We start from the raw sequence: 14,347 nt of genomic DNA on the forward strand, positions 1-14,347 counted from the left end.
TCTTAAATTTAAGACAAGAATATATGTTTATAATACAAGTTATTCATTTTTAGATTTCTGTTAGAGAAGTATATAATTTGTATGTCAAATATTTTTTAGATGGATCTAATACAAATTTTTGGATGGCAAAATATTAGCATTCAGATGCTCACCCATACAAAAATATGGCAACCCCACGTATGCATGCTTAGCACGCCATGGGCTGGTTGAAAGATCGCTACTGGCACATGACCAAACCATAAATTAATGGAAGCTACCAAAATAGAGGAAGAAAATGGACCGGTCAACTTCGGCATCTCGCGCGGTCGCGCCCACGGCTGCGCGACACCACTTCCCATCGCGTTCGCTGCCTCGCTCGCCGCGGTATCGTGGCATCGTCGAGACGTCGACCAACCCCCCGCGCGCTATAAAAATCCTTCCTTGCAAGTTGCCAGTTTGCCGCATAGCCTTCTTCACATCACCATCGGTCAGTCACATCCTTCGTCTTCCCAGCATGGCGCGCATGCCTCTTCTCGCTGTCGCTTCCACGGCTCTCCTACTAGTGCTCTTCGTCTCGGCCCCGCCGTGCCGCGCGGCGTCAGGCGGCGGCCCGCCCGCCGTGCTTCTGCCGGCGAGCAAGGACGACGCGACGCAGCAGTACGTGACGATGTTCCGGCAGCGGACGCCGCAGGCGCCCGTGAAGGCCGTGCTGGACCTCGCGGGCGCCACGCTCTGGGTGGACTGCGAGGCCGGGTACGTGTCGTCGTCCTACGCGCGCGTGCCGTGCGGGTCCAAGGCGTGCCGCCTCGCCAAGAGCAACGCGTGCGCCACCAGCTGCGACGGCGCGCCGTCGCCGGCCTGCCTCAACGACACCTGCGGCGGGTTCCCCGAGAACACGGTCACGCACGTCAGCACCAGCGGCAACATCATCACCGACGTGCTGTCGCTGCCCACCACCTTCCGCCCGGCCCCGGGGCCGCTCGCCACCGCGCCGGCGTTCCTGTTCACCTGCGGCGCCACCTTCCTGCTCGAAGGCCTCGCGGCCGGCGCCACCGGCATGGTATCCCTCAGCCGCGCTCGCTTCGCGCTCCCCACACAGCTCGCCGCCACCTTCCGCTTCTCCCGCAAGTTCGCGCTCTGCCTCCCGCCGGCCGCCGCGGCCGGCGTCGTCGTCTTCGGCGACGCGCCGTACGTGTTCCAGCCCGGCGTGGACCTCTCCAAGTCGCTCATCTACACCCCTCTCCTCATCAACCCGGTGAGCACGGCGGGGGTGTCCACCAAGGGAGACAAATCAACCGAATACTTCGTCGGCTTGACGGGCATCAAGGTGAACGGCCGTGCCGTGCCACTGAACACGACGCTGCTGTCCATCAGCAAGAAGGGAGTAGGCGGCACCAAGCTGAGCACCGTGTCCCCCTACACCGTGCTAGAGACCTCCATCCACAAGGCCGTCATCGACGCGTTCGCGGCCGAGACGTCCATGATCCCCCGAGCGCCGGCCGTCGCTCCGTTCAAGCTGTGCTACGACGGGAGCAAGGTGGGGAGCACGAGGGTGGGGCCGGCCGTGCCGACGGTCGAGCTGGTGTTCCAGAGCGAGGCCGCATCGTGGGTCGTGTTTGGGGCGAACTCCATGGTGGCCACCAAGGGCGGCGCGCTCTGCCTCGGCGTGGTGGACGGCGGCGCCACGCCGGAGACGTCGGTGGTCATCGGCGGGCACATGATGGAGGACAACCTGCTGGAGTTTGACCTGGAGGGATCGCGTCTGGGGTTCAGCTCTTCGCTACTGTTCCGTCAAACGACCTGCAACAACTTTCGCCTCGGCTAAACGCGCGTGCAATGCAGGCAGCTGGCACCGTAGCCTATCTCCCAACAATTTGGTTAGATAATGGAAGTAATAATCCGAAAAACTTTATCTGTATTTCTTTGTGCGATCGTGCAAAAGTTGTTGGAATAAACTGTTCATCTATTACAACAAAGTCAACCAGTTTAGGCATTTGACTTGGATCTACTTGTTCTTTACCATCTCCTTGATTGGGAGAAGCAGCGTTTGGTTGAAACAATAATTTGGGTTTAGTTAGCGTTAGGAAAATTGGACCGTGGCCAATTAATCTAGGGTTTGATATTGTACGGTATCCCCTTTAAAACAGAATGATTACCATACAAATATGATATCTTACCAATATCAAAATTAATATCGCACTGGTACCAATCAAGACTCGGCTAGTACTAATTGATAATATAGTGGTATTAGCTCATCTGCAAATACTTGGTTAGCATCAACTAATAACTTCGTGCTATCAGCTCATACTATATCGATACTGGTTGATACCAAGATGGTACCAGCAATACTTATCGATATTAGGATGCCACTTTAAAAATATGAATCATACATTACAATATCTCAATTCTAATAAAAAGATAAATTGAAAAAAATAACTATTACACCTTAGTTACTGATAAATTACTAGCTTTTATTAATTAGTGTATTACTAATTAATTATCTTTCAATCTTTTTCATACGCACACTACGGTGCCGTACATGAGGAATACCGACGTATCGTCCCAATGGTAGGAATGGTATACCGGCAGCTACCATTTCCCTTAACCCTACTGAAACACAATCCAATTTTCAATTTTCAACTCACATATCCATGCACTACCATCTTTATCTTTTCGTTTCTGCTTATGCTTATAGACTAAAATTTGAATTCTCAACCTTAAATTTAAAGTTAATTTTAAGATTTTTTCATTTAAGTTTATTTTTCAGCATTGATTTTTAGATCGTTGAGTATACACGTACAAAAATTTTATTCATAAATTATTTATTATTTTTTGTTTATAAACATGTCGCCAAACAACTAGAGTACCTGACTTTTTTTTTTAACCGAAGGCAGCTGACGCTGGTGCTATATTAAGAAGAAAGCATGTTTATTTACAAGATTTTACCCAAGCCTTGCAGACTATTTGCATGGCCACACCTTACATTGATTCTATTGTCCTATTCTCTCCCATGATCCGTGTTATAATTTTTCCTAGCTGTAACTCCTTTCCCTATAACATCCTCCTATTATGTTCTGTCCAGATTTCCCAATTAACAAGTAGGAAAAACGAGTTGAGGCCTTTTGATGTATTCTTCTCTTTACACAAGGTCAGGTTTTCCCAGTATTCCAGCACATCAACCATTTCTTAGCCGTCCCTGACTTTCCTTTTGTCAGCAAATGTAATCCACCGTCGCTGCTTATACAGATGTCCATTTCAGCTCTCGCCGCTCCAGCTGAGCCGCTGGCCAGCGTGCGGGATTGAGAGAACTGACCAGTTTAAGAGCAGCACAATATCCTTTGCCATGGTCCTTGATTACCTGGATATCACCGTCTCATCTCACCCGTACAAAAATGGGAACTACTACGTACTAGTATACGTGGTTTTCCTGCATGCATGCGTGGCCCCACCGCGTCCGCCGTTCAACGCGTCAAAGACTCAAAGATCGCAATTCGCACATGGCCAAAGCCGTCAAATACTACCGGCTAGGAGCTTCCCTTCCCACTCGGCATCTCGTATACAACGTGATTGTTTCACTAAAATTAAATATAAATAAAACAACTCATTAATAATTAAAGAATAATTTGTGAGTATAATTTTATATAGGCTTTGTAGTTTAAAAACAAAGATTAAAAAAAATAAAAGTGATTAAAAATATTAAAATCAACTATATATTTAAGTTTTATATTTAAAATTTAGCTTATAAATATAAATCCAAGTGAAACAATTAAGAAAAATATTCATACTCACCCGGGCTGCGGCTGTGCAGTGTACAACCGTGCACTACCAGTGTCAGGTCTACCACCCTTTGCCGAGAAAATCTTTTTAGCATTTATGTCGATATTCATCGTTTCTGGCTAGTTACCTAAATAGTTATTAAACTATAATTTTAACAAAATAGATTAATATAAAATATATCATTTCGCAACTATAACAAATATATCTATGAATATTTGTACATTAGTTTCAGTTTAATTATTTTTTGTAATCGATAGAAATTAAATTTAAATTTACAAATATAACATCTCATATTAATTTATATTATTATTTTTGGAACCATGTTTATCCACTAGCGCGTGCTTAGAAAACCATTTCCGCCGCGCCCATGGTGCCGCTGGATTGGGAGACTTGAAGTCTGGGACTGGGAGAGACCAAACCGCGCGCGCTGCGTCCTACAAATATCCTTCGGTGCCTCTTCTCTGGGTCACACACCCACGTCGAAATATCGAGTCCTCAGCCCTTCCTTCTCTCATAATGGCACGCTTGCCACCTCCTCTCGCTGTCTGTTCCGTCGCTCTCCTGCTCTACGTCTCGGTCTCGCCGTGCCACGCGGCGGCGGCAGGCGGCAAGCCGAGCGCCGTAGTGCTGCCGGTGAGCAAGGACGGCGCGACGCAGCAGTACGTGACGGTGTTCAGGCAACGGACGCCGCAGGTGCCCGTCAGGGCCGTGCTGGACCTCGCCGGCGCCACGCTCTGGGTTGACTGCGACGCCGGGTACGCGTCGTCGTCGTACGCGCGCGTGCCGTGCGGATCCAGGCCGTGCCGCCTCATGAAGTACCGCGAGTGCTTCAACAGCTGCTTCGGCGAGCCGTCCCCGGCCTGCCTCAACGACACCTGCAGCGCGTTCCCGGGTAACGCGGTCACGCGGGTCACCGCCGGCGGCACCATCATCACCGACGTGCTGTCGCTGCCCACCACGTTCCGCCCCGCCCCGGGCCCGCTCGCCACCGCGCCGGCGTTCTTGTTCACCTGCGCGCACACGTACTTGACCGAAGGCCTCGCCACCGGCGCCACCGGCATGGCGTCCCTCAGCCGCGCCCGCTTCGCGCTCCCCACGCAGCTCGCCAAAACCTTCGGCTTCTCCCGCAGGTTCGCGCTGTGTCTCCCGCCGGCCTCGGCAGCGGGCTTCGTCGTCTTCGGCGACGCGCCCCGCGTGTTCCAGCCCGGGGTGGATCTCTCCAAGTCGCTCATCTACACGCCGCTGCTCGTCAACCGGGTGAAAACGGCAGGGAAGTACACCACGGGCGAGATAGGGATCGACTACCTCATCGGCGTGTCGGGCATCAAGGTGAACGGCCGCGCCGTGCCACTGAACACGACGCTGCTGACCATCGACAAGAACGGCGTCGGCGGCACCATGCTGAGCACGGCGTCGCCGTACACCGTGCTGGAGACCTCCATCTACAGAGCCGTCGTCGACGCGTTCGCGGCCGAGACGGCGGCCAAGATCCCCCGCGCGCCGGCCGTGGCGCCGTTCGAGCTGTGCTACGACGGGAGCAGAGTGGGGAGCACCCGCGCGGGGCCAGCCGTGCCGACCATTGAGCTGGTGCTGCAGAGCGAGGGCGCCGCGGCGTCGTGGGTGGTGTTCGGAGCGAACTCGATGGTGACCGCAAAGGGCGGGGCGCTCTGCCTTGCCATGGTGGACGGTGGCTCCACGCTGTACCCGTCGTCGCCGGCGGTGGTGATCGGCGGGCACATGATGGAGGACAACCTGCTGGAGTTCGACCTGGAGAGGTCGCGGATGGGTTTGAGCTCCTACCTCCCGTTGCGGCAGACGACCTGCAACAACTTTCGCCTCGGCTAGTCTGCTCCCAAATTATGAACCAATGTACCTGCACTTGCCCAATGCCTCTACTTGCCGTGTCTGATGAAGGTAGTCAAATTTATTATCAGACTGATTTGCTATTATGTAAACAATTATTTCCGAAAAGATGTAGGTTAAATATTTTATGGTTTCTTAGAAAGTATGAGTATTCTTTAGTGGAAAAGCGTATGGTACACGCTCTCATTCAATGGTTTTTTCCCAATCTCCCAAATCAATTGTGTAATCTTTTCGCTTATACTTATGTATAAGCCAAATTTTGAAATTTAAAATTTAAATTTAGAGTTGATTTAGAATTTTTTTCCTCAACGTATTTTATTTTTCATCATTTACTTTTAAATAGTTAAAACATATATATAAAAATATTAATATTTTTATTTGCAAATAAGTTGTTTGACTTTTTCACTAATATACACGATGAAATCATGTTACTTTTGTCACCAAAACTAGTGCTTAAAACAAATATTAATGGTCGTAGGGGGGTAATCAATAATATCAAAGATTTAATAGATTTATAGATTCGAGCTGTAACTTTCACGTGTGAAATAGAATATTCAGCATTGATTTAGCGTAAAAAATGTCATGTATTAATGACCGGAGTAAGTATATATTTTATACAAAATTTAAATTGCCCCACATATCATGTTGGGAAGTTACAACTCTTTAGATCTACAAGAACTTTTAATGTATAACCAAGAGATTCAACCAGAATACATGTCAAAGATTGAAATATATAATATTTTGTTCACAGTGCTGGAATTATATTTCCTTTCCTCTATATTTTTTATAGATGACGCCATTGACATTTTGGCAAACATCTGACCATTAATCTTATTCAAAATACTTATGTAATTATCAATTATTTTGTTACAATTAGATTTATTACTAATGTGTTTTCATTATAATTGATATTTTTGCATTTTCACAAAAAATTAAATAATATTAATGGTTAAATGTGTGCTAAAAAGTAAATTACATCATCTATTAAACTACCGAGGTAATAGTTAAGAACCAATTAGTATGATGCATGAGCAAGAAGTCAAAACTAAACCTTGTAAATAAAAAACCCATATGAGAAAAAAATTAAAATATACGGTAGAATAGGAACTAAACCTTTATTTAAATATTGACGGTGAGAATGCATGGGTTGATGACTAGTTATCCAAAAAAAAAAATTCAGTGGTTTCCCTGCGTAATCACATTTGTTTCTACATATAAGATTCTTAAGAAAACTCGTGTTCGACCCGTAAAAATGACTTGTCCGCAGCACAAATCTTAAATTCTTCGCTAGGAGTTTATAATATCAGATTAGCGACAAATGTTGCATCGTCACTATGTCAGGGTGTTCAGTCGCTCAGGGCAGGGACAGATCCCAGCTTCACACGTGCTTTCTCGTCTCACCTTAAAAACCATTACCGCTTTTTGCGGTACCTGCGAAAATCACGATTAATTAGTATAAAACTACACCAAATTTAATTAAAATTTCAAAAAGATTTTTAATTTTATTTGAATTTAAGGTATGAAAATTTTAAAATTTAAAAAACCATTTGCCGCTGGCCTATTGTTGCCACCGTCACATTGTTAATTTACACCATTATCTTTTTGCTTTTGCTTATGAGCCAAAGTTTAAATTTTCAATATCAAATTTGGAGTTGATTTTAGGTTTCATTCATCGTATTTTATTTTTCAGTCTTTACTATTAGATCGCTAAGAACACATATACACCATTTGGTATTTTTCTTAAATAAGCCAAACAATCACTCTCTATGTTTTCTGTGCAAAATTGTAGCTTTGACATGTTGAAGTCCCTTGGCATGGGACGATTCATTCGAGGGTGGAGTTCTAACTTTGTAGTTTATCAAGGGACTGCCTGATGTAAACTAGGGTTCCTGATCTTTCGTCCGATAATCTCTCGATTTGGTGGATTTGTGACACAACTCGATCTGGCTTCTGAACGAACATGCCCTTAAGCCCCACAATCGCATCACCACGTCTCCTCTGGTTATCAACCGTGTCTAAACCCGGTTGACCTCGTCGAGAAGGCTAATCCCTGCTTGCGAATCAAAGAACACAAACAAGAACAAGAAATATCACAACCAAATTGCAAATAAATGATTAAACTCACAAGTTGAAGTCTCACCAACCGAACGAATGGCGAAACTGTTCTAAACAAATTAATCTAAGCAAAACTCAAACCCTAACTATGTCGGCGGCTACTAATATATAGAGTTCAGGGTCATGGAACTCCTGTTGACGCAACCCTAATGGACTCCAACATGATACACGGTTCAAAGGCCCAAAATTCGGTGACGCGGCATCGGGACAAATTTTGAACATTAACTTGTTCGAACGATTCCCGTTGACTCGTAATGCACTTGGACGTGAGACCAGATCCATTGGAAATATTGTCTTCTTAGCTTTCCATCCACATAAAGAACGCACCAATCCGAGTTTATATGTGACCTGGCGTCCGAAATTTTAGTGCAGATTAGTCCTGAACTCCAAATCATACTCGAAGTCGACTTGGTTTAGACCTCCATCTTGATTTGGACATATTTGCTGATTCTCCACGCCTCTAAGTCCCTCCCTAAATGTCTTATCGTCCTCTCCATTGTTTCTAATTATTATATAATCATTAGGTAACAATCTATTCTTAAAATCACATCAACTAGAACTTAAGAACGAACTCACCTGTAAATTCAATTGTTGCACGCGAACTCTTGTAATTAGACCTTGAATAGTCAATGGAGGATTATCGTGTTTATCTGAAGGAGTGATGTCCTCGTCTCTGCCTATTGATTAGGAACCTAACCAATAGCAAAAGATGTGTGTGTGTGTGTTTTTTTTTTTCAATTTTACTCATTTTTTCATTAACATTGAGAATAGGCATTTGGCGTTTTAACTTTGATCTATTTGCATTGTACCATGTCCCGCTGTGATAGCTAGGTGTACTCATAAAAATACATGCTCCACTTGTCTAGTAAAAGCTTACTTCTATCACACACAAAAGCCTTATAAACAGTAAACTTGAATTCTCATTTCCTAGCCCCTCTTATGATCCCATCTCACACCAACCGATAAATTCGTATGGTGGCTTGTGAATTGCATGAGTTATACGTTTAGGCTGGAAACGGTGACAAATAATGTCCGGCTTGTGAATTGCATGAGCTATACGTTTAGCAGGATACGCTAGCTTCTGAAGGGCTTGAAGGGCAAGACCACAGGATGCCTGGCTTTTGATGAGTCAGATCTCACCCACACAGAAATGTCAACCCCAGCCCTGTAGACTTGTACATTGTTTGTAACAAACCCGCTAAACCTGCAAAACAATCGAACCAATTCTGATCTCTAGCCAACTAGCCAAGGTAGAAGACGAAGACGGTAGCAACTAGCAAGGGTTAGGACCATACTGGCCTAACAAATAGGCTGGGTTGGTTGGAGCGTTGGATTTTTGATTCGAAACCATGTTAGAACACAGTAGCACGTACTCCATGGTCGACGCGTCCTGAGATCGCACATGCCCAGAGCCCCAGACGGCCAAACCGTCAAATACAACTAGCCAGTTAACACGTAGTCTCCCAGTCCACTCCGGCGTCTCGCTCGCCTCGTGGCTGGTCGGCTGCTGCCCACTACTGCGGCACTGCATGCATCCCTCGCCGCGGTATCGCAACAGACCACAAAAACCGGTCGCACGTGGCTATTATGGGCTTGTTTATATCATTTTTATCTTTATTTGATGATAATCTAAAATAGTTTTATACTTTATATTTATCTGTGCTCTACCAGATTATATATATATATATATTCATATATGACATATTGTATATATATGGAGTCTCTATAACATCTAAAAATAAAAGATGGTATGAATGTCTTACTAAAGCTCAATTTTTATCATTTTTCTCTTATTTTCAGGATGATGGATGAGATGGGTAGATGGCTGGGATGCTCTTAGCTAGTGAAATTTTTTGGGTTGGTTGTTATATAGATGTTTGATCAGATATTAAAAAACTATTTCGATAACGAATTAAAAAAACTAATTACATAGTATGGTAGGAAACCACAAGCCAAATTTTTAAGCATAATTAATCCATCATTAGCACATATAAGTTACTTAGCACTAATCATGGACTAATTAAGCTTAAAAGGTTTAACTATATTTAATGCTCTATATCTTATTATTTGATGTGATGGATGAATACGAAAAAATTTTTAGAACTAAACGGGCCGGGCCTATATATATTATCATTCGTTGCCGGCTTGCCGCTCGATGCGCTGCTTGCTCACACTGTCACACACATCACCATCGACAATCATCCCGCCTCTTATACGATGACACGCTTGCGGGGTTCTCCTCTCGCTGTTGCTGCTGGTGCTCTTCTCCTGCTACTCGTGTTGGGCTCGCCGCGCTGCGCGGCGGCAAGCGGCGGGGGGAGCGCGGTGGTGCTGCCGGTGAACAAGGACGACGCTACGCAGCAGTACGTGACGGTGTTCCGGCAGCGGACGCCGCAGGTTCCCGTGAAGGCCGTGCTGGACCTCGCGGGCGCCATGCTCTGGGTGGACTGCGATGCCGGGTACGTGTCGTCGTCGTACGCCGGCGTGCCCTGCGGGTCCAAGCCCTGCCGCCTCCTGAAGAACGCCGGCTGCGCCGTCAGCTGCCTCGACGCGCCGTCCTCGGGCTGCCTCAACGGCACCTGCGCCGAGTTCCCGAAGAACACCGTCACGAGCGTCAGCACCGCCGGCAACGTCCTCACCGACGTGCTGTCGCTGCCCACCACGTTCCGCCCCGCGCCGGGGCCGCTCGCCACCGCGCCGGCGTTCCTGTTCACCTGCGGCCGCACGTTCCTGACCGAAGGCCTCGCCGCCGGCGCCACCGGCATGGTGTCCCTCAGCCGCGCCCGCTTCGCGCTCCCCACGCAGCTTGCCGGCACCTTCCGCCTCCCCCGCAAGTTCGCCCTCTGCCTCCCGGCGGCCTCCGCGGCCGGCTTCGTCGTCTTCGGCGATGCGCCTTACACGTTCCAGCCCGGGGTAGACCTCTCCAAGTTTCTCACCTACACCCCGCTGCTCGTCAACCCGGTGAGCACGGCGCCGTACGGCCGGAAGGACAAGTCGACCAAGTACTTCATCGGCGAGACGACCATCCAGCTGAACGGCCGCGTCTGGAGGGAGAAGCCAACCGATTACTTCGTCGGCCTGACGGGCATTAGGGTGAACGGCCGCGCCGTGCCGCTGAACGCGACGCTGCTGGCCATCGACAGGAAGGGCGTGGGCGGCACCAGGCTGAGCACGGTGTCCCCCTACACCGTGCTGGAGAGGTCCATCCACCAGGCGGTGACCGGCGCGTTCGCGAAGGAGATGGGCGAGATCCCCCGGGCACCGGCGGTGGAGCCGTTCGAGCTGTGCTACGACGGGAGCAAGGTGGTGGGAGGCGCCCGGGCCGTGCTGCCGGCCATCGAGCTGCAGCTGCAGAGCACGGCAGCGCCGTGGGTCGTGCTCGGGGCCAGCTCGATGGTGGCCGCCGGCAAGGGCGGCGCGCTCTGCCTCGGCGTGGTGGACGGCGGCACGGAGCCGCAGACTTCGGTGGTGATCGGCGGGCGCATGATGGAGGAGACCCTGCTGGAGTTCGACCTCGAGGGGTCGCGGCTTGGGTTCAGCTCCTACCTCCCGTCTCGGCACACGACCTGCGACAACTTTCGCCTCGGCTAGCGTAGTAGCGAGTAGCAATGCCAATGCTGGCAGCTGCCTACGCAGCTAATCTCTCGTCTCACAAACTTCCGAAATATTTTTCCTATATTTTGCAGTTGCATTTGGAATAAATTGCTCATCCACCGTTGTGAGCAAACGCATACTAATGTATTGTACTTTGTACCATGGTTTCCAGGAGCTCGAAGAGAGACGGAGAATCTGTGAATACGGTACATATTTTTTTCCCAATAGTGGCATTGTTTTCAAAAGAAAGCTAACACCCTTATACTTATAAGGCCTTGTTTAGTTGCCAAAATTTTTTAACAAACGGGTCACGTCAAACGTTTAACCGGATGTCAGAAGGGGTTTTTAGATATGAATGAAAAAAAGAAATTTACAGCTCGCCTGAAACCGCGAGGCGAATCTTTTGAGCCTAATTAATCCGTTATTAGCACATGTTAGTTACTATAGCACTTATGACTAATAATACATTAATTAGGCTCAAAAGATTCGTCTCACGATTTTTCTCAGTTTTTCGTTTCATCTATGTTTAATGCTTTATTTAAGTGTTCAAAGATTCGATGTGATTTTTTGAGAAAAGTTTTTGGGAAATAAACATGCCTAAGTTATAAATTTTTAACCTTTTATTTGAAATAGATTTTAGGGTTTTATCATCATCGTTTATTTTTCCGTCTTTACTTTTTAGGTCACTCAGGCCTAAGAACACAAATATAAAAAAATTATTTAAAATTATTTTTTATTTACAAATATGTTGTTTAACTTAATATCACTCACTAAGGGAATGATAAACTAAACATATGACTTGGGTGGAATAAGATCCTCTGCAGTAGCAGTAGAGTGTATTTGATATATTTCGTGACGGTTGGATCAAAACATATGAACAAAATTTAGCGCTACATTATTTGTTACAGCAATAAATGGTCTTTCAGATACACGGTTGCTACATTATTGAAGCACTTTCCATAACATTTATTTACTGTTCCTCTCACGTAAATAGTGTCTCTATACATTACAACCAAGGATCTCGACCGAGTTGGGGCCCGTTCGCAACTGACTGGGGGTAAATTTTCTTTTTTTCCATGCGGACGCTCCTAAACTACTAAATGGTGTATTTTTTGTAAAAAAATTATATGAAAGTTGTTTAAAAAATCAGATTAACCCATTTTTCAAGTTTGTAAAAGTTAATACTCAATTAATCATATGCTATTGACTTTCTTCGTTTTACATGCGGCTGATTAGACCAGCTTCGAGCGTGCCCTTTGTCTGCAAAGTGACTGGGCTCTTAACTCTTAAGTACACTGGCTACGAGGAAGATAGGAAAAACAAAAACGGTGTCAGAAATTGGCTTTGCTCTTATCCGCACCGAGATGGATCCCGGCTTCTCCATTGGCATCAATGCTCCGGAGCGAGACCAACCTGGCAGCTTTCAGGACGGCAGCCATAGCCGGTGCTGCGGCCTGGAGCTGATCAATTGGATGGCGTCGTTGGGTAGGATCACTGTGTACTAGCTGTGTTGCTATACGTGGTGAGTGTCGATTGTGGAATTGCCACGGTCAGCGTAAAGATTCATATAAGTTAACAATGAGCAAGGATTCATAAATTCCAAAGACATTGATTCAAAATAGATTGTATACAATATACAGGCAACGAAACCGGTATCTGCTCCAAATTCTGTAAAACAACTCAGGGATATGAAACCACTCAGTGATTTTATTGCTCGAGAGTGTCACAAGTTCAGAACAAATCGTATTATGTTTGATAATGCTTGTTCAGAGTAATAACGACATGTTGGGCAATTTCCTGAACCAGGGGGAGCATTAGAATACCATGTAAACTCTACAATACAAATCAAAACAAGAGAGGAGCATCCACCGATCTGCATAACTGAAAACAAGGTGTACTGGTGTAGTACCTAAAGCATAAACCTTCTAACCCATTTATTGGCTCAGAAATAACTATCGTTGCCCGATGGTTCTTAGGGCATTCCTAACCCAATGACTAGCATGGTATCCATAATATTAATTAAGTTGCCATCTAGGATGAAAGATGATATAGTAAGTGAATAAATGAAAAAAGAGAATAAAACCATGTCTTGCATGAAACATGATTTCTACACAACATTCACGATACCATGTGAGATAAGTAGCATTAAATTGAAATATGGAATAGTGGTGTTTACATTGGAAAAGTAGTGTCTAGTACTAGTTTCTTAATGATGTGGAGTTTATAGAAACTACCTCTAGTGTTATGGATTAGGAATGCCCTTATTTCAACTTAACGAAAGTTTCAAACTTTGATGCCAAACTAGGCTAAAAGCAAGGGCATTTAGTATTTGCACTGGTAATGGGCTTAACAGGGAATGAGATCCTATGTAGAGAGCAACCGTGATATGAATTTGATATATCTCGTGACCGCTAAATCGAAACGGATGGATTAGATGCATTGCTACAGTAATGAACACCATTTCAAAATTACTATTACTGCACTACTTATGCCATTGAATCACTGTTTCGCTTACATCAACCGTGTTCCTCTGTATTAATGCAGAGAAACCGGACAGCTTAACAGAGGTAGGTGCTCAGTTCGCTGATCTTTATTATTTGCCAGATGTGAACTTTCCAAAGTTATGTTGGACATTCTCTATAACACTATATTTTATGATATTTTATCTCGTTTACGAATTACAACTGTGCATTTACCTTCTTACACGATTAGCTACAACAAAGATGTGGAATGCATTGTCTGATAACAAAGACATGGACATGCTCTGCTCATATTTACTTCCCCCTAGAATTTAGTGCGCTGGTATTCATGTTGTCGTGCACATTGGAATTCGGTCCTGCCTACATACTTGGTAACAAAGGAAACTCGCGAACTGTGATTTCATTTGGGTGATACAATGTACTTGTGAATGATTGAAACAAAATGTAGATAAAATTGCTTTCAACAACATCTTAACATCCACAAAGAGTCGACAGCACTGTATCTATAGTTCTATACAGCAAAGATCAACGCATGGGGC

General features: G+C 45.9%; 3 protein-coding genes across 3 annotated transcripts; all 3 read left to right on the forward strand.

The window, feature by feature from the left end:
* Positions 1–454: 454 nt before the first annotated feature.
* Positions 455–2,087, forward strand: LOC102722119 (probable aspartic proteinase GIP2). The gene has a single exon (XM_006654315.2). The coding sequence runs from the start codon at positions 494–496 to the stop codon at positions 1,802–1,804; it is 1,311 nt and encodes a 436-aa protein (XP_006654378.1). The 5' UTR covers positions 455–493; the 3' UTR covers positions 1,805–2,087.
* Positions 2,088–4,233: 2,146 nt separating this feature from the next.
* On the forward strand, positions 4,234–5,650 carry LOC102722397 (probable aspartic proteinase GIP2). Its single transcript, XM_040524623.1, has one exon. It carries the CDS (start codon positions 4,273–4,275, stop codon positions 5,599–5,601), a length of 1,329 nt encoding a protein of 442 aa, XP_040380557.1. The 5' UTR covers positions 4,234–4,272; the 3' UTR covers positions 5,602–5,650.
* Positions 5,651–9,945: 4,295 nt separating this feature from the next.
* Positions 9,946–11,514, forward strand: LOC102722677 (probable aspartic proteinase GIP2). Its single transcript, XM_006654317.2, has one exon. The coding sequence runs from the start codon at positions 9,952–9,954 to the stop codon at positions 11,323–11,325; it is 1,374 nt and encodes a 457-aa protein (XP_006654380.1). The 5' UTR covers positions 9,946–9,951; the 3' UTR covers positions 11,326–11,514.
* The last annotated feature ends 2,833 nt before the right edge of the window (positions 11,515–14,347 follow it).

The sequence above is a fragment of the Oryza brachyantha genome, chromosome 5, assembly GCF_000231095.2.
Source record: "Oryza brachyantha chromosome 5, ObraRS2, whole genome shotgun sequence".
NCBI classification, from domain to species: Eukaryota; Viridiplantae; Streptophyta; class Magnoliopsida; order Poales; family Poaceae; genus Oryza; species Oryza brachyantha.